The sequence below is a fragment of the Ahaetulla prasina genome, chromosome 1, assembly GCF_028640845.1.
Source record: "Ahaetulla prasina isolate Xishuangbanna chromosome 1, ASM2864084v1, whole genome shotgun sequence".
Lineage (NCBI taxonomy): Eukaryota > Metazoa > Chordata > Lepidosauria > Squamata > Colubridae > Ahaetulla > Ahaetulla prasina.
The window spans coordinates 51,926,679-51,947,903 of NC_080539.1; the positions used below are offsets into that span (position 1 = coordinate 51,926,679).

Sequence of the window (21,225 nt, forward strand, 5' to 3'; positions counted from 1 at the left end):
CATTCAGTTTTCTGGATATATTTTCAGACATGAGCAGAATTCCACTAGATATTCAAGGCATATATATAAGCTCTTTTATGTATAATATTTTATTCTAACATTTGAAATGACTTTCTAAAGTGAACTGTTGAATAGTGGGTATTTCCAGATATGTAACATGTATTTTTAGAGCAGAATAATGTTTTGGTGGGACATTCACATCTGCTTAATCTTGTTCAGAAAAGTAAATGATTTTAAAGAATACTTCCCTTTTCCTCCTTAGCTTCCTCTTCTTAATAATGTCTTTTGACTGTCAATTATTGTGAATGTGTGAAATAAAACCATTAATCAGTCAGATAAATGCTGTTGTAGTATATTTATAAATGGTATGTTTCTGTGTAAACCTTTTTGTAAGCAAATAATTTCATCTCTCAAAAGTCGAAATACTGCTAACATTTCCAAAAGATTTCTGGGATAAATATTAACCACAAGAATTAGGAATTATCTTAAAATTGAATGTAAAGTATTCTTAAATGAGAAGCATTGCAGTGATTTGACAGTGTTTTTGACATAACTTGTTTCTCATTGGTGGCAGAAATTCCCCCTCCCTCCTTTTAATATGAAGACAAATTTAAGTTGCTAAAAGTTCAATAGAAATGAGATTTTTATTGGACACTAAAACAGCTCTTAAATGTAGCTTTGAGCTCAGAAAAAAGCAGAGAAACAGATTTGTTTCACATGCTGTTATAAAGAAGAGATGGGAATTTTACTGTGCCATTTCAATAAACACTGATATATTTATTGTTTTTTTAATTCTTTTGCAGAGGCATACAGACTTTTTCTAATGACGAAGGACGTTGTACTTAATGTCAGTTGTTACAACAATCTTATCAAATCATTGCTCAGCCATGGTTCTCTTACAGAAGCAATGGAAGTTAAAAAAATGTAAGTCATTTTATGTATGCATCTGTCTTTAGCAGGTATGGGTAATTTTGCATATACATTACTTCTTACCTTGCCTGTTGTTTAAGGATAATGTCAATGTCATGTATTAGACTTTCCATCGCTGAATCAAAAAAGTTGACATACTGAAGTCATCTTTGTCAGTAGTCCATCATGAGCGAGTCACACATTTGGTACACTTAACAATTTAACAAATGTGGACATTATCAAAACGCCAAACACTCCTTATGTGTAGATAGTCCTGGGATCTCAAGACCAGAGAACAAATATTGCAAATATTCTCTTGAAAGAATCATATGAATAGGAATAAATGTTGTTTAGTGCATCAGACAGCTTTGCTTCATGCATAAAATCACCACTGTGGAGTAGAGATCTGAATATGCAGCTATGCCACACATTTCTTCAATTGTTTGACTCTCTTAAAAGAACTTTCTTGAAATAAACTTATTAGAGTGTGGATTGATTTTATATCGATAGTGAGAAAAAGAGATTAACAGACAGAAGATTGTCTGTGGCCAACACATCCAACTGTAATCTGATCCATCACACAGTAGAAATAGTGGTGGGTATCAGCTATGAATATTGAGACCGTTAGAGGAATGAGTTATCTTTACAGTTAGCTTACATTGTAACAAAGAATGACAGAAAAGTTTTAAATCAGAAAACTGTGTTGAAAGGGCAGTTTATTAGACTAAATTTATAATAACAAAAACAACAATAATAGAATTAAATAGCTACTAGAAAATAACCTGAGATTTTTGTATGTTCAAAAAAATAGAGATTTATCTTAAGAAATTAATATATAGAAACGGAAAATTACCAATTAGTTGACTAACTTTCAAAAAATAATCTGCTAGAAATAAAGATGAATGCAAACAGAAAACAATTAAAGCAAGATTTTAAGTGTGAACTAATTAAAATTATATTGAAATTACGTAAAATAAAATGATAAAGTAAATTTTAACTTCAGTCCTAAAATCTTACCTGTATTTTGCTATGCTTGGACATGTTACAAAACTAGAAATTAAATGGTTACTAGTAAATAACAGAAGATTCATCCTGTGAATTAGCTTTAGTTCTACAGTCCTTTCCAGTTGCCCATCCCAAATGCATGGAACCTTTTTCTTGTACTTTAGCTAATTCTCCTTTAGCATAATTTATCATTGTGTCTCAAATCCAACAAAACTATGTTTAGTCTTTGTTATTATTATCTTTATTCATTTATTTATATCCTGCCTTTATTATTTGTATAAATAACTCAGGATGGCAAACATACCTAATATTCTTTCCTCTTGCTATTATTTTAAACATGCAAGTTAAAAAAAATTGGGTTATGAAAAATAATAAAATAAAAACCATCTATGTTCTCTTTACTGATATTCTAGAGAAAGAGAAAGTCAGTATACTTGAATTATATATCTAATGCTCAGCTAAATCGTGCTTTACCATTGCCTCCAAAATGGATTGCAGTATAGATTCTAATTCAGAAAATAAAAAATAGAGAATCAAACAAAAAAATTAACCAAATGGCAGTCTTATGTAATGAGAGACTCTTCTATAAAACCTGCTCATCTTGCTACATTTTTCTTTAATTTTGATACGATATACATATGTTAGGTGTCAAAACAAAGAATTTTCAGGATTGCTTGATAAATTGCAAATATAAATCACTAGGACTGTTGAATATTTAATAAATTATAGAGAAATAGCTTTTCATCACATTGGCAAAGGTTAACACTTTCGGTGAAAATTTAAGCAGGCTAATATATCAGAACACAATATACTTTACATAGTCTATTACCAGCAGAGACAAAACACTAAAATAAAAATAAAAATAATTTGGTAATCCAAGTGAAATACAATAAAGATAGCATTCCAAGATCAGGTTATTTTGGAAGGGAGTTCTGCCTAGCTTACAGTAAGGAAGAAATAATAAGTCATTATTTACTTTGTCCTACCTGTATGGGTAGATATTTTTTAAAAATCAATAATTTCTGATAAATTGGAAATACTAAATGTTAGTGCTTTTATAGAAAAATATTTTATTATTATTATTGTCACCCCAAAGATCTTGATGAAATTTAACTATAGTTCTAAAATAGAAATGTAGAAGTTTTGAAATAAGGGATTAGGTCTGTAATAACAGCAACACTTATTTAATTGCACTAAAGATTGGAAGATTGGGGAAAGTAAATCCTTTGTAATATGTCATTTACAGTTCCGTGCATGAGTTTTTGACTTACAGGTTTTGACAGATGGGGCAAAAGGAAAAAAAAAAGAGCAATGAGGGCTTAGGCAGAGATTAAGCGGATTGGTTTGGAAGAGTAAGGAAATCCTGAGGGCCAGAAGCTGAAAGTGACTGAGAGGAAGGTCATATTATGAACTTAGCGGAGGATTTTCTTGAGATTGGGGAGAATAATTTAGCTATGACTCTGTTTATTTCCTAATCCGCTCAGTTCATAAATTCAGAAAGGTGGGCTCTTCTGTTGTTTCTCATAAAATGATCCCTGTGGTTTAATCTGATTGTTGATACAGCAAATGTCAGCCTTGTATTTACTCCTCTCAGGGGGAATTTTAAGAGTAAAGTCTATATTTAATTATGTGAGGACCATTTAAAGCCATGGACCTGAAAATAGAAAAAGGTTTTCTGATCAGCTTGTTCAAAGTTCCCCCCCACCAAAAGGATTTAAATATTAGTAAAGCTAATTTCTTACAGTTTCTGGTAAGTGAAGTTGTTCACTTTTGTTTTGTTTTTGCCTTTTAAATTACAGAATTAATGAATGATGCAATTTAGTTATAGGACCGCAGAGTAATACATAAAGTTGTTTTTTTTTGCATATGTCTAGATGACAAAAATTTGAAAATTAAATCAACCAAATTATACAGAACTGATTCATAATATCCCTTTGATTTGTATTTAAAATATACTGTGCTCAATGCAGGAAGAATGGTTTTACATTTTATAATTATGGTGACTGTTTTAAAAAGAAGAACAAAGTATCCCGCTTAGGATACAGCAGAACAATAGTGGGCATGCAGTTATTTTCGTCATGTAATATGTCAGCATTCAAGAATCTGAACCGATTGTTTAAAAAAATCTTGTACTTTGTTTCTTTTGTTGCTCATTTCCAACTTTGTCATCTGTCAGAATGCACAAAAAAATTATCCTTCTATAACCATTGACAGGATAACACAAAAGCTGTCTCCAGGTCGATATTTTGCAGCAATATTTTTAACATACGAACAGTAGTTTTTATAATTTCACCTTGGTGCTCAACCATTTATTATCGTATCAGAAGCATGTCAGTAATTCCTTTCTAAATGTCTGCTTCTTTTAGTGCTGAGAACCACATCAAGGGCTTCGTGCTGAACGATGCTGCCAGCAGCCTCCTCATCTTAACGCAAGTTAGGCGGGATTATTTGAAAGGTATGTCACAATGCTTGACCTTTACGTCACATTAATGCCTCTGCAGATTTTTCTTGTAACGCCCTTCGAATACTTGGATAAAGGAGTCCATTTAGCAAATTACCTGCTTATCAAGCGCCTTTTGTGGTAGCTGAGAGACGTAAATTACTGTACATGCATTTATAATACAGCTTGAATATGAATGTACTTGTCATTTGACCACTTAGTCCAGTTTCCGTTCCATTTAACACAAGATGGGTTTTCTTAAGATGAATCACAGCTCTTCAGACATGCAAAATTTGTGTTCCAGAACGAGAAAAAGTACAGGCTTTCAAATGCGTTAAAATTCACAGCACAATTCATTTTGCTTTGGAAATTAACATACCTTAGAGCATCTGAAACAATTCCCAGCAGTTTCTTCCTGCACAATGTGTTTGTAGCACCAGATATCAAGTGAGTTAAATTGAGTGTTAAATGTGCGTGGCTGTGCACTAAATGTTTATAATACTGATTTTTTAAAAACTTAATCGAATACTTTTAATAGTTCTCAATGCCAGAAGTAATAAAACATACATTGTCCTTTTGTGCTCTTTGTAAACTTTACTTTGCATGGTAACAGCAGTATTGGCTAAACAGTGTAAATGCTTGTGAATGCAGTGGTAGACAATTTTACTGTTATTCTATATTCATTTATTTGAGTCTAGTTTAGATTCATCTTGAACATCTTCCCTCAGAATCTATTGGTTTTCACATAGCAAGAAGACCAGTCAGGTTTGGGATCACTGAACTTTCACAAATTACAATTTTATACCACAGTTGTTACAGATTGCTGATGAAAATGTCTTTTGTGTGTTTCATCATATGATTAAATGCATTGTTTCCATATTTTATTTCATTTTTACTCTTAGTTTAGCAAATTACCTTCTTTAAGGTAGTAGGGCTATTGCTAAATCATTTAGTTTCATGAATTCTCTGAAGAATGTATCTTAGTTTAAATATATCGGAGTTGGATAACATTATACAGTTCTTGGCTTAATTAAAGAGTCCTTTAAACTGTACAAGTTCAGAACTCTGATAAAAAGTGCCTGTCCTTTAGCCGTCTATGGTATGGGAAGAAGTGAAGGTATCTGAAACAACACAGAAACAAAGATTATCAGGAGATGAAAAAAATGTAGGAAAAACTGTGGGTGGCCTGTTTATATTTTGCTTTGGCCCTACTTAAGTTCTGCTTAAGCTCCATGTGGTTCCCAAGTGATTATCCCCAGGGAATCCTTTCAACAGAAATAATTACCCATCAATCAGCTGCCATGACCCTATAATGCCAGACATGATATCCTGAATCTCAAAGTATTGAGAAGTCACTGGGAGAATAGCTTCTCCTCTCTATCTTCCCTTGAGACCAGTACTTCAGCAAAATTTCTACAGCATAACAAGGCATCTTGCTGTTTTCCCATAATTTGCTATTTTGGCTTCCTCTTGGACAGCAACTAAAGGATGCAGTAAAAAGATTGCAGATAGATTGGCAGAGACTTCCTACTTCAAACTATTGAACTCCTTTGCTTTTATTTGACCTCTGATTTCTACAAATGTAGAAATCTTTACTTTTTCCTTTCTCTTTACTTTCCCTTTACTTTTCCCTTTCTCTTGCTGGATACCTCCTGGCTTGCCCTCAACAATGGCTAGTGAAACACTTGCAAGTCTTAAGATTATTTTCTCAGTACTGAGTGCATTAATCCTGTTTCTCTGTGCTATGTTTTACTTATCTAGCCAATTTTTTATTCTTTAGAGCAGAGCAGGGAAGCTAATATAAAAACTGTACAATTGAAATTGGATGGAATCTGTATTTTAAAAATATTTACCATATTTTTCGGAGTATAAGATGCACCGTAGTATAAGATGCACCTTAGATTTGGGGAGGAAAATAAGAAGAAAGCTGATTTGCAGGTGGATTGGCCTCCCGGAATATCCCCAATCAGCTGTTTAGGTGAATTTTAGCAACAGGTTCCTTGGTTGTGAGCTCTGTGCCTTGCTTTTTTTGGCTTTTTTTTTCCTGCCTCTGAAACTCTGTTTCAGAAAAAAAAACTTTTTCTGCCTCTGAAAGCCTCCAAAACAGAACTTCAGAAAAAAAGTCTCTGAAGCTCTGTTTGGGAGCTTTTTTTCTGAAGCTCTGTTTCTGATGCTTTTTTCAGCCTCTGAAACCTCCGTTTGAGAAGCTGGGCGGGGCTACATTTGGAGTATAAGACTCACCCAGATTTTCACCCTCTTTTTTGGGGGGAAAAGGTGTGTCTTATACTTCGAAAAATATGGCAATTCAGTGTGCTGCTATGATCTACCTAGGCTAAGGATGTTCCACTAAAGGTAATTTATTACTTGATCATTCCCAGATAGCCTCAATTGGCACAAAACCGGATGGATCATTTGTGCCAGGCAAAAAAAAACCAACCCCACTAATTGTGCAGTCACTGCAGTGGTTTTAAAATTGTCTTCTAGGCCCAAATCAACTAAAACCATCCTTAGAGGATTTACTGGCATGGGTCCAGCAACAGGCCTCCATTTTATGGAGCGCTCTCTCCTGGAGATACATTTGGCCTCTAATTTATAGATCTTTCAAAACCTAGCCAGTGTAATGCTGCCTTAGCAGGTGTTTGGCCTTAAGTTAATTTCATACAATAATGGTGCAATATGTTCATTTTGTATTGATTGTTTTTATTGCTTTCATGGGATTTTAATAAGTAATAATCAAATTTTTAACGTGAAAATTAATACATAGCCATTGTGACTAAAATAGGGAGAATTATGATGTTGGTCAATTATACATACAACAAATCAGATCTGAATAAACCAAGTCTAAATTATAGTCATTAAGAAAATGGTCACATTTTTATAGTGAAACTTTGATTTTTCTGGATCTCCATTTAGTGCTCTTCAGATACAACAATTTTTAAAAAAGATTTCATCTCCAATTATTTATCTGAAGCAGTCTATAAACAATTTTTTACATCTTTTCTGTAATTATATAACCTATGTTTTTACAAAATGATACAAGTTGCTATAAAAACATCAGTTATATAATGTTACATTACTTCAGTTTGATTTAATAGACATTGATTTAAATGGGAACTAATCCTCCTTATTTCCACTCCAATGGTATTGCAGACCCAATTGCAAAAGAAAGCTCAGAACCATATTGGTTGGAAACATGCGGAAGATGGCTTTATCCTTCAATGGATAGACAATGGCTAAAATGATGATATGTATATGTATATAATAAAATATATATTAATAAAATACATACGTGTTGCTCTTATCTAATTATCATATTTTAATATTACCTTTTCATTCTTAGTATCCATATGTGTGTCTGTGTGTATATACGTACATACACACGTACACACATACATGAACCAATTCCTTTTACCTATATCAGTGTGGCTCGTGGGGGACGGAGCATTAGAAGTTTAATTTTCACTTTTAATTATTTAGGATAGGTAAGTAAATGTGGTCAGTGAGAACATTTGGTATTTTCGAAAACATGTTCTGGGTGCTCTAATAAAATAGCTGCTGCATTTATTCATTATTGATGAGGATGGAGGCAAAGCCAGGTACAAACATACACTCACCTAAAGTCAAAATTGTTGTGATTACACCCTTTTCCTTTACCATATGATGCTTTCTATCACTACAGAATGTTTCTGTTTTTCAGTTTAGATATTACATTAAATTTTCTATGTCTATTATTGTAAGATAAGACTGCAGCTTTTGATTAGCTATAAATGTGTCCCATATGCCTTTTCCCAAAGAATTTTGGATGGAAAGTCGGCAGAGTTTTAACTTTTCTACTGTTACTGTTAGCTACAGGACCTACACTTGAGAATAAGCAAAACAGATTAGGGTGTTTTGATATATTCATCATGAAAATTCAGTAGAGTATATAATAAAGTGATGATTTTGTTTTTCATGTTGCCATTTTCAATAGCTAATATCAAAAGTTGGATTGAAAGTATTGTAAGTGAGCCAACTGCACTTAACTTAACATAACTTCACTTAACCAGTGAACCCACCATTTTTTACTGTTGAACCCCTCCAAGTTGCTAGTGCAGGTTCTAAATATATCTTAGTGGTTAAAAAAAACATAAAAATTACCTGTTAGACCATGGGTCAGCTTAACAAATCTAGAAGAATCATGCTTGAGGAGATAGGATATGGAAACAGGGTACTTTTTCTATCTAATATACATGATGGCCTATGGTGACTGTTAACTATTTAGTGATAAGAATGTGGACATCAAAATCTTACATGCAAGATATACATAACAACATATAATTGCTTTCGGTAACAGCCTAAAAAAGCTATGGTGGGTTGAACAAAAGAGTTGGTAAGGTTTTTCCTTCTCCTATTAATTAGATTTATGAATATGCAATGTAATATCAAGATCTAATGTTTTGAATAATGTCTCTTTTTTAATCTGTTCAACAGAAGCAATGTCTTCCCTCGATACACTTATTAAAAATGGTAAGATACCCAGTCAACTAGCAACTACTCGTCTTGTTCAGGCATTCGCTGAGAAGGGAGATGAAGAGAGTATAAGGGAAATTGAGAAATTAATAGAACCTCTCCATGGGATTATTAAATTGCCAAGAATGCTTTTCATCAACAACACAGTGCTGGCTCGCATCAAAAAGTAGGTAACTCGATGATTGATACCACTTCTTTGTACTAGTAGTAAAGCAGGTGATCTTGTTGTCTTATCAATAATCTTTTCTTTATAATAGTTAAATACTTGAATTGGCTGCCATTGAAGATTCTTAGCCAAGAAACAATGAATGTTGGAGTCTATTTAATGAAATGGAAAAAATGCAGATTATTGGATAAGTGAACTTTTGCAATAGGCTAATAATATCAAGCTCTTTTTTTCCTCTTTAATTGTGTTCAATTCTTGTAAGATTGCCTGCACAAATCCTTGCAGTTTTCTTGGCAAGTTTTTTTAGAAGTGGTTTGCCATTGCATCCTTCTTAGGACTGAGTGAAAGTGACTGGCCCAGGGTCACCTAACAGTCTTCATGCAGGAGTAGAACTCTTGGTCTCCCAGGTTCTAGCCTGATAAACTGACTCTCATATCAAACATACATGTTTATAAAATTCTATCTACCTGAATGAAACATTGACGTACGCTAACTCTTGCTAATACTGTAATTCTCAGCATAGTGCATACCTGTTTATAGCAGTAAGTTTTACAGGTGTGTTAAAATTGCTTTGCACTCCTGTTATAATGCAAAATAATAAAAGATTGCCTCCCAGCAATTTGCCTCCTTGCAGCAAACAGCCTGCTTTAGTTTCATTTTCATTTTCAGCACAGCCTGATTAGCACAGGGGGAAAAAATCTGCCTCTTCCTCCCAGCAATTTGCCTCCTTGCAGCAAACAGCGGAGGCCCGTGTGGCAATGGACAATGGCAATCCCTGCAACCTGAAACAGCTGAGGGTCGGGAGGCCGATCCTCCAACCAATCAACTCCTTGTGCGAATTAGGCTGTGCTAAAGCTGAAATGGGCTGTTTGCTACAAGGAAGTGAATTGCTGGGAGGCAGAGGCCAAAAGGTGGGGGCTAGCAGGTAGGTGGGGTTACATTCGATGTATAAGACACACCCAAATTTTCATCTTCTTTTAGGGAGAAAAAGTGTGTCTTATACTCCAAAAAATACGACACCTTAAAATAAATAATAAAGTATTTGTCTAATGGAATGTTTGAAAATGCTTTTCAGATAATAGATTTGGAAACATACTACATTCCATTTATACTATCTCTCTTCTCTTTATAGTATTAGTACATAAATATCAACTGTATATTTTCTGATGTATACTGGCTTCATTGAATGGTTTAATAGTATTTATTTAATATGGAGTGTTGGCTTATATCCATAAAATCTGTGCTTCTGTATGCATTGAAGACATTTAAAATATACCAATTAGCTGAATCTTGTCCTATTTATTTCACCCTTATGCCAGCCTTTCAGATAAATTTGGTTGCTTTCTCACAGTCAGCCGTTTGGTAGAATATGTTATAGATATGTATACCCCAGACATACATTGATGATAGTTCTAATCCAGACTGGCAAAATATTTGAAAAAATAGAGGAGTTTGGTAGAAAGATTGAAGAATCATTTTAATAGATTCATGTCCATGTTCATGCTTTCTGTTTCTGGACACGGATTAGCATCTTTCTAAGGAGAAATAAACTTTACAAATTCTTAATACCATAGTATCATTAAAAGCAGTTTTAAAAACTAGTCTTTTGGAAATGCATAAAGGGTCAATCTTTTCTTTTAAACATCAATTTAACATCAAGAAAAGTCCAAAGTATGCATATAAGGTTGTGTCAGGTAGAAGAACATGATAACAAACAATCAGTACAAACCTTTTGCCATTTTATAGCCCAGTTATCTTATTTATTTGCTGTAGTCCATTTTTATCAATAAGTTCAGACATCATGTCAGCTGTCTCCAGGGAGAAAATACTGCTGCATTTAGAATCAGGTACTTTTCTAAATTAGCATTAATTTAATTTAATTTAAATTAACTATGAACTTTCGGATGTCTTCTGGTATCTTAGGCATGTTATTCGCCTAAGTGTATCCACTTATTGTTGCAGCCAGATTCTAAAGAGCTGTAATCTGCAACTCTTTAAAATCAAAGGCACAATAAGTTGTGTTTATTTCTTATGACTACAGTACTTTCATCATATGTTGCCATTTCTATTACACTAGAAAGTAAAAAATATGTAAACAAAATCATTAAACCTATCCATCAGTAGGCATAGAAGGACACGAAGGTGCAAATTTCATATATTCATTACAATGCAAATGATGAAGCCAACATACTTGTGTCAGATATTGTGACATGAATTCTATCCTTTCTGCAATGATATCGTGACACATGTATCTTCATTTTGACATCAGCCTGGTTGTTACAGACACTGGTAAGCATATCACATTTAATATAGTTGTGTCTGCATCCAAAAGGGTAACTATGGAAAAGTCAAGGAAGTATTTAATAATTATAAACATTTTTCCCTGTAATTTTTGTTTTCTGGGGATATTTTTTAAATTTTTACATCCCCATATTTCAAAGGTAACTAAGCCACATGTTATTTTGTTCAGTTACCAGAAAAGTAATGTTATTCAACAGTAGAAAAGGTTATAGTTCATTTCTGAAGGAAATGGCATTAGTGCTGATGTTATGCACTCGGCCATAAATGTGTTTCACTTTGTGTTATAACAGTATCTGCATGAGTGGATTGATAAGTACTTTTAACATTGCTATTCTGTGTAATATTAATGTAGTAATAGAATAAAACATTCATGGTCTTGCTTTATTGGCATATGAACTCTAACGTTAGCAACTTAGCTAATGCAGCTTTTTACTTTTACCAGCAATAACTGCGATGCTGCCACAGAATACATTGAGGAGAAATTCATTTCTAGACAACTGACTGAAGATGCCAACCTATCCTTTGTATTCAGAAAATTGATAGAAGACAAAGAAGAAACAGCTTTGGAAAAACGTAAGTTAGTGTAGCAAAAAAAAAAAGGTTCACTGCCTTATAAAAAACTTCAGTAGCTGCTTCTGTAAATCTTTCCTACTTGGTCAGTTCTTAAAGCAAGCAGCGTTTTCAAGCCTTATATACAGGGGTGAAAAAGGGACACGGTGACTCAGAGGCTAGGATGTTGAGCTTGTCAATCGTAAGGTCGGCAGCTCAGCAGTTCGAATCCCTAGTGCTGCCATGTAATGGGGTGAGCTCCCATTACTTGTCCCAGCTTCTGCCAACCTAGCAGTTTTGAAAGCACATAAAAATGCAAGTAGAAAAAATAGGGACCATCTTTGGTGGGAAGGTAACAGCGTTCCGTGCGCCTTTGGCATTGAGTCATGCCGGCCACATGACCACGGAGACGTCTTCGGACAGCGCTGGCTCTTCGGCTTTGAAATGGAGATGAGCATCGCCCCCTAGAGTCGGCAATGACTAGCACATATGTGCAAGGGGAACCTTTACCTTTACCTTACAGGGGTGAAATCTAAAAATTTTCCGTACTAGTTCTGTGGGTGTGGCTTAATTGGTGGGCGTGGCTTGGTCAGGTGACTAGGTGGGTGTGGCCAATAACAATAAATAAAAATAATAAAGTATACAAAACAATAAAAGGTATCAAAAACCAACTTTCACATTTTACACACACACACAACACAACACAACTGACTCACACACAATGCAAAAGCAGCTGCACTTCACCCAAAATGGCCTTGCAACAAGCAGAAACCTCACACAGCCACAAAAATTCCAAAAACCAACTTTCACACTTTACACATTCACAACACAGCATGACTCATACACACACAAAATGCCACATACAGCTTTGTGAGATTTTGTGTGTTTGTGTAGTTAGAGTGAAACACTACAGAAACACACCAGATCTCAGAAAGCTGCACAAATATTTTATTTTTATTTTATTTTATTTTATTTATATATTTAGATAAAAGCAGCTAAATTTAAAACTTCCTTAACTTTAAAACTTCCTTAACTTTAAATTGCTATGTCAAAAAAAAATAAAACCCCAATTAACTATTTTTTTTTAAAGCTCCCCCCCTCCTTACCTAATTCAAGGGAAAAGGCAGGCAGATTGAGTTGCTTACCGATGAGGTAGATTGCCGGCAGACAGATTCAGTTGCTAGCTGATGCAATTGATTGCAGCAGCCGAAGCAAGGCCGGAATAACAATCAAGACCGAACGAAGCAGGAAGCTGCCAAGTAGGCACCGGGCGATTGGGTGGGCATGGGCCGGGGGTTGAGGCAGGGATTTTTGCTACCAGTTCTCCGAATTACCCGCCCTCATCACTACCGGATCGCACGATCTGGTCCGAACTGGGAGCATTTCACCCCTGCTTATATAGCTCATTTCATGTTAATTTCAAAAGTAGCATCACTTATAATGAAATCTTTCCTTCCACAAACAGCCTACATGAATATATTTTAAACTTGACAACTTTAAGATATTTGGACTTTGGGGCTAGGGAATTCTGGGGGTTGCAATCCATGCATTCTAGAGTTGGCAAGTTTGAAAAACATTGACCTGAGTGAACACCTTTACTACCATAGTTTTCGGAGTACAAGACGCACTTTTTCCCTACTAAAAGAGGGTGGAAATGTTGGTGCACCTTATACACCGAATGTAGCCATTATTGGCCTCTCAAAACCCCGCCCCGCTTGTCTCCTTGTTGCCAGAAACAGACCTGTTTTTCACAAAAACGGGATGCGCAGAGAGTTTGGGAGGCCTGCAGAATGCTTCTGAGGGCTAGGCCTCCCAAACCCTCTGCATATCCCATTTTTCAAAAAAATGGGGCACGCAGAGGGTTTGGAAGACCTGCAGAGTGCTCCTGGGGGCCAGGGAGGGCAAAACCGAGAGACACGGAGGCAAAAACTTTTTTTTTCTTGTTTTCCTCTTCGAAATCTTGATATGTCTTATAGTCCAAAAAATATGGTAAATGTTGGGCTGCATGTTTTCCAGAGCAGGGTTGGACAGCAAGAGGAGTTTTGACATTGGAGGAAAAGAATCCCAGGTGATTTCTGTGATTGCTGGGAAATAGAATTCTGAGATGAGATCTCCTCTCTGCCCACAAAGGAGGCAGAATGAAATATATAATCCTACTGGTAATATTGTAGGATTGCAGTGCTGATTTTAATTCTTTATTGATAATATATGTTCACTTATTCATTACTTCTGTTTTTGCCTCAACCTTTCAACCTGAAGAGTACTCAAGGCAGCCAACCGACAAAAATAAAAAAATTGAATATAAAAAGTTTTTAAAAGCACAGTTAAACTGATCATCAGTTCAAGTCGAAGGGTGAAATCACCACTTTTTAATTTATAGCATATTTTTACAATGTGGTTTATAACATAAAAAGTTTAAAACAATAAAATAGGCTACAAATTAAAAAGTAGCAAAAATTAATAAACCACCATTAAAAATATTACGATTACAAGCCTGTACCTGTTTAAAAATTAATTCTTTTTCAGCTTGTTTTTTTTTTATTTTTTGATATTTTAATGTTGTAATTGCTTTATTGCTATTTTATGGTATAAGCCACCCAGCGTTGCCCAACAGTGAGCTATGAAATGTAAATTAAATTAAGATGGCTGAAACACCAGAATTTGAAGGGCCGTTTTTTTAAAATGCTTATACATAACCTTGTCAGCCCTCTTATAAAATATAATAAAAAAAGCAATATCAACATACAGCTTCATTTACTGGGTTTAATATTAGAAAATTAGGGGTTAGGATACATAATCTTGAAAACTGGATAAGCAAACAACCCATCCTTAATTACCGTTGAATTTATTAAGATGATGTGCCTGAATTATTTGAACCACTTCTTCCCACAGTTCAAAACTGAAGGAATAACTTCCTTTTTCCCTTTTTTATATGATAAAAAATCAGGTTGGTGGCCATGATGGCCCAGTCAAAATTTTCTCTAATATGTGATGCAGATGTTGATATTTTTACCATTTCCTTTGGGTTACCCCTGCATTGCGAAATCCATTTGCACTTTGTTAGCAATTTTGAAATACTCCCTTTTCTTTCCCAGCTTCAGTGATTTCTCTTACAAAGCCTTATATTAATAAGCCTTATTTTTCCCCATATTTATGCATATTTATTTATTTGTTTTACAGTGAGTGCGATGGCTGAAAGATTGGCAAATCAGTTTGGAATTTATAAGCCTGTTACAAATCTTTTCCTTCAGTACATAGAGCAAGAAAAAATAAATGACGCTGAGCTTCTTCTACAGGTAAATGGGTGTGTGTGTACATAATAAAACATTCTACGGACAAGATATACTGAAGGCTTTATTATACACTATATCCAGTTATCACATTATGATTTTTCAGGTATATATTTTTTTATTAATTTTTTATATTTTTGGAGGCAGATGAAATGATTCTAACGCTGGAACAAAGGAACAAGTGCTTTTCCGAGTAATGTAATCTCAGGTTTATCTTAAACATGTCACCTTTAGAAGTATGGAACCTGGATGTAGCATATTCTGCTTCTTATACACTTGCTATAAATGTCTGGGTCCCTGCCTGAAGAATTAAAAAGACTATTTTGCTGCAGAGCAGGTGGGAGAGGGACAGTCAAGGCTATATTTTTTGATAAATGATTTTCTGTCTAGGCTTAATGGAAAATTAAGAGTAAAAACTCAGGCAGTGAACATGGTTTACCATTATTCAACTACTTTCAAGCAAAAATGGGGTTTTATTTATCAAACAGTGGTTTCCTTAGCTTTTCAATTGCTGAAGTGTTGAAAGGAGTTGTATGTTTTTAAAGCAATTAATCTGGCATGTTAACTGACAAATGCAGTGAACCATATTCTCTCCCTTTTAGAATTGGCAGTCTTCGGGGAATGGGATGACCATGTTTGCGCTACTTTAACAGGGCTAAATATAGAGCTGAGAAAAATGCAGAACAAACTGAGTGATAAGAGCTGGCACTGGGAATGTACACAAACAGGCTTCAGCAAGCTGACTTTCCCAGCAGGTGGCAGTCAGACAACCACAATGATCCAACAAATTGTGGGCTTCGTATAAGCTCCCTCTGTCAAACAGAAGCCTGCTTCCAGTATCTGATAAAAAAAAGCCACTGCTTTATATGCTTGTTCTTGCTTAGCTGCTAAATACTTGAAAGAGGACATGGAAAGGAAAACAGCTCCTCTCCTAATCAGAATGTTTTGCGGCATCTGGGGAGATTAGGTAATAGGACTGTGTGGTAAAAGAAGGCTTTTGTCTGTTGCTTATAAAATTAAAAGAATTTTAGTGCTTGGTCATCAACTAGTCATTGAACAGTTCTGTTGGCTTTCAATGGACCGCATTATCATTATGAATAGCTTAATCTAGAATGTTAAATTTTGTTTAATTACTGCTCAGGGAAATGATTTGGATTTGTACATGGGAAATCAGTGAGCAGATTTGGATGTTCTGAAAACATTTCTTGTTTTTTTGAAGATGATTGAATAGTTAGCTACATATACTTTGTATTACTGATCTATTTTAGAAGACACATTTTTATGTCATAAAATTAGAACTGGGTTTTTTGTTTTGGGTTTTTATAAATATACATGTAAATATTTTTAGTTTCATTTAAAATTAATTCAAATATTTCAGTGTCTTACATTATCTTACTAATACTAAGGATGTGCCTAATGGCTCTCTCTATATACAGCTTTGTGCAAAGTTCCTGTAAGAGCATCATTGGTTGGATTTACCAAAGCAGAATCTCTGGTTTACCATACTTAGATTGTCAAGGGCTTTACTGTGTTAAGATCGAAAGGAAGGAAGAACCAAGCAACTTGTCTTGGCCTCCCTGTCTCAAAATCCCAAATGCTAAGACTGAGGCATCATTTATTAGTTTTTTTTCTTTGTCGTCTCTTTGTTCTTTTCAGAAATATATTGTTCATGTTATGGTGGGCTGCAAGTTGAATGCTATGGAACTTGGCTAATAAGCTGTGCTTATTCTTTGTCCCCTTTGCTTTAATGCAGCTCTTTAGTTCATATTCTTAAAGGATGAAGTGCTAGTCCTCTGAAGACAGCAATAAATATTGTCCAAATTAGTGAAAAATACACTAAGAGATTAATATAGGTCTTCTGTAATTAATTCCATTAGTTTTGAACAATTCCATGGGAGTTTTGAACAGTGTGTTTAACAGTATCTTAAGTTTCTCATCTCTAAGCACTGACAGTTACAAAAGCTATGATGACTTTTTAAAATGGTTTGCAATTAACTTTAGTTTCAAATTAAAAATATCATTTGCTTTGCCCCCAAATTACGGTGGAATCCTACATATATTTTAAAGGATTTTTTTTAAAAAAATATTACTTGTTAGAAGTGGCTAACTCTGCCATAAAGACTACATATTTTTCTCTCTTGACTGGTACACAGATCATAATTCTATTGTGGTGGTCCAAAATCATGTACACGTACTATTAAGGCTGATACTCACAAATAAATTCACAAGGAGTTAAGACCGTATTTTGTGACTCTCAAAGAAGGTGACCCATTTATTTCAATACACAATGCACTATTTAATTAAGGCATGGAATTAGAATCAGAAATAGCATTTTGCTATTGCATATTATTTATTTTAAGATGCCTTTCATGAAATGGGTATGTCTAGTTTAACAAAAAGAAGGACTAGGGGAGACATGATAGCTGTGTTCCAATATCTCAGGGGCTGCCACAAAGAAGAGGGAGTTGGGCTGTTCTCCAAAGCACCTGAGGGTAGAACAAGAAGCAATGGGTGGAAACTGATCAAAGAAAGAAGCAACTTAGAACTAAGGAGAAATTTCCTGACAGTTAGAACAATTAATAAGTGGAACGACTTGCCTTCAGAAGTTGTGAATGCTCCAACACTGGAAATTTTTAAGAAAATGTTGGATAATCATCTGACTGAGATGGTGTAGGGTTTCCTGCCTGGGCAGGGGGTTGGACTAGAAGGCCTCCAAGGTCCCTTCCAACTCTGATGTTATGTTATGTTATGTTAAATAGCTTCATATCTTAAGTTGTGATAATAAATCTGTGAATGAATAGTGCAGAAGAAGGACAGCAATTCATGAAACGAAGAGCACATACTACTTCTAACACTGCTGCTAAATCATGGTAACAAAATACAGCAAAACTCAAAAACACATTTTCTCTGACCATTACAGGTTTGGAGCAAAAAACAAAGAAAAAATGTTTTCTGTTTTAATGTTTACCTCAAAATTCTTTGAGTTCGTGCAACAGCCTATCAAGACAGCTCTGCTGCTAATAGTTTGTTGAATTAATGTGTCTTCACAGTAATCTGTAGCAGAAGGATAACCCAGTGATAATATGCATACCTCATATCTTTTCTTTTATGTACACTGAGAGTGTATACACCAAGACATATTCCTTGTGTGTCCAATCACACCTGGCCAATAAAGATTCTATTCTATTCAGCTCCATTTTGTGTCTACTGAAGCCTCCTCAAATTATGCTGATTAAATTCAGCAGTAAATAAACATGTTTGTTGCTTTTTTAAAACTTAAAAATGAAAAGGTTTGTGAACTATCATATAACACATCTGTTTTGAGTCATTTCTCTCTTACACACACACACACACACACACACACACTCCCAGACCAGAGTTAAAGGGTTCAGAAAGAAAGCTAAAGAGTTCTTCAACACCATGTTTCCCTGCTTCCTCAAATGTTTAAACCCTTTTTTAAAAAAATCACCCCAGCTGCTAAAGGATTGCTCACACCTGATCTATAGGATTTGCTTATATTTCTACTTCTACACAAAGGGGAATAGAGGTTTTAACATTGATGGGTTGGAGGCGGGAGGAGAAGTCATTGTATATTTTTCAAGTTTTCAAAAAACAAGACAGAAATTTAAAAAGCAGCAAATCAGACAATGTTTTAGTTTTATTGTCTGCTTTGCTGTTTTTCTTTTCTTTCCCTTCATAGAATTTCTGAGATGGGACAGACATTTGATTTTTCGGGTCTGTCAAAAAAAAACTTTGAGTTTAACTTTTGTCTCTTGAGCAGTGGCTGTCTGTTGCAGAGAAAGCCTTTTATAAAATAGAGAGATTGAAATCAGTCCTTTTGTATGTGTAAGTGTAGGTAATTATACTTTAAAGAGAACTTGCTTTGTACATTTTAATTTTTATAAAGAAACGAGCAGTTATCTCTCTGACACCTTATTAAATGTATAATTAACCTTATGATCCCTGCCTCACTTGTGAATGCTTGGCAGAATAATTGGAGAAGAATACTTCCCTCCTTTCTTTTACAGTCCTAAATCTCTTTTCTGTGGGTTGTTAAGCCATTTCTTCATTTTCTTCTCCCTTTGCAGCAAACATAATGTTTATAATGCCAAGAATAGCATTTGCCAGAAAAAGAAGAAAAAATAGGTCTTAGAATCCGATGTATGTTTCTTTCTCCAGCTTTTTAATAACTGGTTGACCATTAAGGCCTTTAGTAATAATATATTATTGGCTATTGTGAACTTTTCTAATTGGAAGTTTTCACCTTAGGTGTGTTTTATTTATCAAGATATTACAGTTACTTTGCTCATTTAATTTTCTTTCTTTTTCTCCCCCCACCCTTTTCTTTCAAGAGAAACAAAGCAATAAGTGAACAAAAGAATTATATCATAGCTTTTATTATACAGAAATCCAGGACCAAAGGAGAGGTATATAAACTTTTTTGGTTAAATTGAATGTAAATAGCATATTCTTTCTAGGATCTTTACTTAATTGTGTTCTGATGTCAGCATTTGCATTGTTGAATATTCTCACAAGGATTTAAGATTGAACTTCCTCAATCCAAGAAAAGAAAAGGAGATATCCCAATTTAATATAAACAGTGAACATAATACTTCTTCTAAAGTAAACATAATACTTTGATTCTAAAGTGACTAAACATGCATGATTTACAACTTGAATCACTATACATTAGGGATAAAGCACATAAATTGTTGGCTGAGTGCCCCAGATTAAATCCCTAGCATATAGATTTTGGAAAAATTTGTGGGAAACCCTGGAGAACTGCTTATAATAAACTATAATAATGATACAAGGTAGTTTCCTATATTTTTGCCCTGGGTTTTTCTAATAAGCTGTCCGCGTTGTGCTTTTTTCTGCTGAAAGCATCTCTAGATTCAAACTGTAGCACTTTTGTTCTTCTTTAGTCCTAAATCTTTATGAAAGCTATTTCACTAATATTCTGTGCCTGTAATTTTTCTAGAGCAAAAAGATCAGGACTTTAAGGGACCTGATACCTGATTTCAAAGATCAAGACCAGCTGTTCCACTACCTCCTGAAAAGCTACTGTAAGATTTAATGTTTAGTTTTTTTACATTTTGTGTACATATCTGCATTTTAATTATATTCTTTGATTCAAATACTGTCAGCAATTTGATAGCAATATTTTGACAATGATCTTTTTTTCACTATAAAGCATTAGAATTCTCTGCTATCTCAAGTATTATTTATTAATATTCCATTTCTAAACACACATATGAGATGACATGCTTTCAGAAATATTGGATGTTATGTCTGTGGAGATTCTCGGTCAGCCAGGTCATGGTTGTCCCAAAGGTGCTTTTTCAAGAGGCAGCTGGACTTTCTGGTTTATCTTTGAAGACATTTCGCTTTTCATTCTTGAGAGAGCTGAAGAAGCTTCTTGGATGAGAAGGGAAGCGTCTTCAAAGAAAAACCAGAAAGCCTCTTGAAAAAGCATTTTTGGGATTGGATCAGAGGTGGGTTTCAGCAGGTTCTGACCAGTTCTGGAGAACCGGTAGCAGAAATTTTGAGTAGTTGAGAGAACCGGTAAATACCACCTCTGACTGGCCCCGCCCCCGTCTATTTTTTGCCTCCCGAGTCCCAGCTGATTGGAAAAAAATGGGGATTTTGCAGTAACCTTCCCCTGGAGTGGGGATGGAATGAAGATTTTACAGTATCCTTCCCCTGCCACACCCACCCAGCCACACCCATAGAACCGGTAGTAAAAAAATTTGAAACCCACCACTGGGATTGGATGTTATGATATTTTGGCGTTTTTAAAAATGTAGCACCTCCTCATGAAACAGAAATGTGGATGAGAGTTACAGGAGCTGAAACCCACTGCATTTGGAGGTAGATCAGGATTGCTTAAACTCCCCAGAGAGTAAGTTATACAAATCAGACTTCCGGCAAAGGCAGCAAACCAATAGTCATTCTGTTTTTCATCGAGACTTAATTCTCTACAATCCTGTTCTCGATATATATGTGTAGGTGGGCGGTGAGGTAGGAGAAGCTCTTTATATTGTTAGTCTTCCAAA

The 21,225-nt window shown here is 34.8% G+C and overlaps 1 protein-coding gene across 1 annotated transcript in view; it reads left to right on the forward strand.

The window, feature by feature from the left end:
* The window catches only part of LRPPRC (leucine rich pentatricopeptide repeat containing), a 111,730-nt gene that overhangs the window by 87,434 nt on the left and 3,071 nt on the right, over nt 1-21,225 (forward strand). The window contains exons 29-35 of the mRNA XM_058165239.1: nt 804-924; nt 4,281-4,369; nt 8,825-9,029; nt 11,773-11,903; nt 15,060-15,175; nt 19,522-19,596; nt 20,151-20,235. Coding sequence (XP_058021222.1) covers nt 804-924; nt 4,281-4,369; nt 8,825-9,029; nt 11,773-11,903; nt 15,060-15,175; nt 19,522-19,596; nt 20,151-20,235 — 822 coding nt within the window. The remainder of the gene's footprint in view (nt 1-803; nt 925-4,280; nt 4,370-8,824; nt 9,030-11,772; nt 11,904-15,059; nt 15,176-19,521; nt 19,597-20,150; nt 20,236-21,225) is intronic.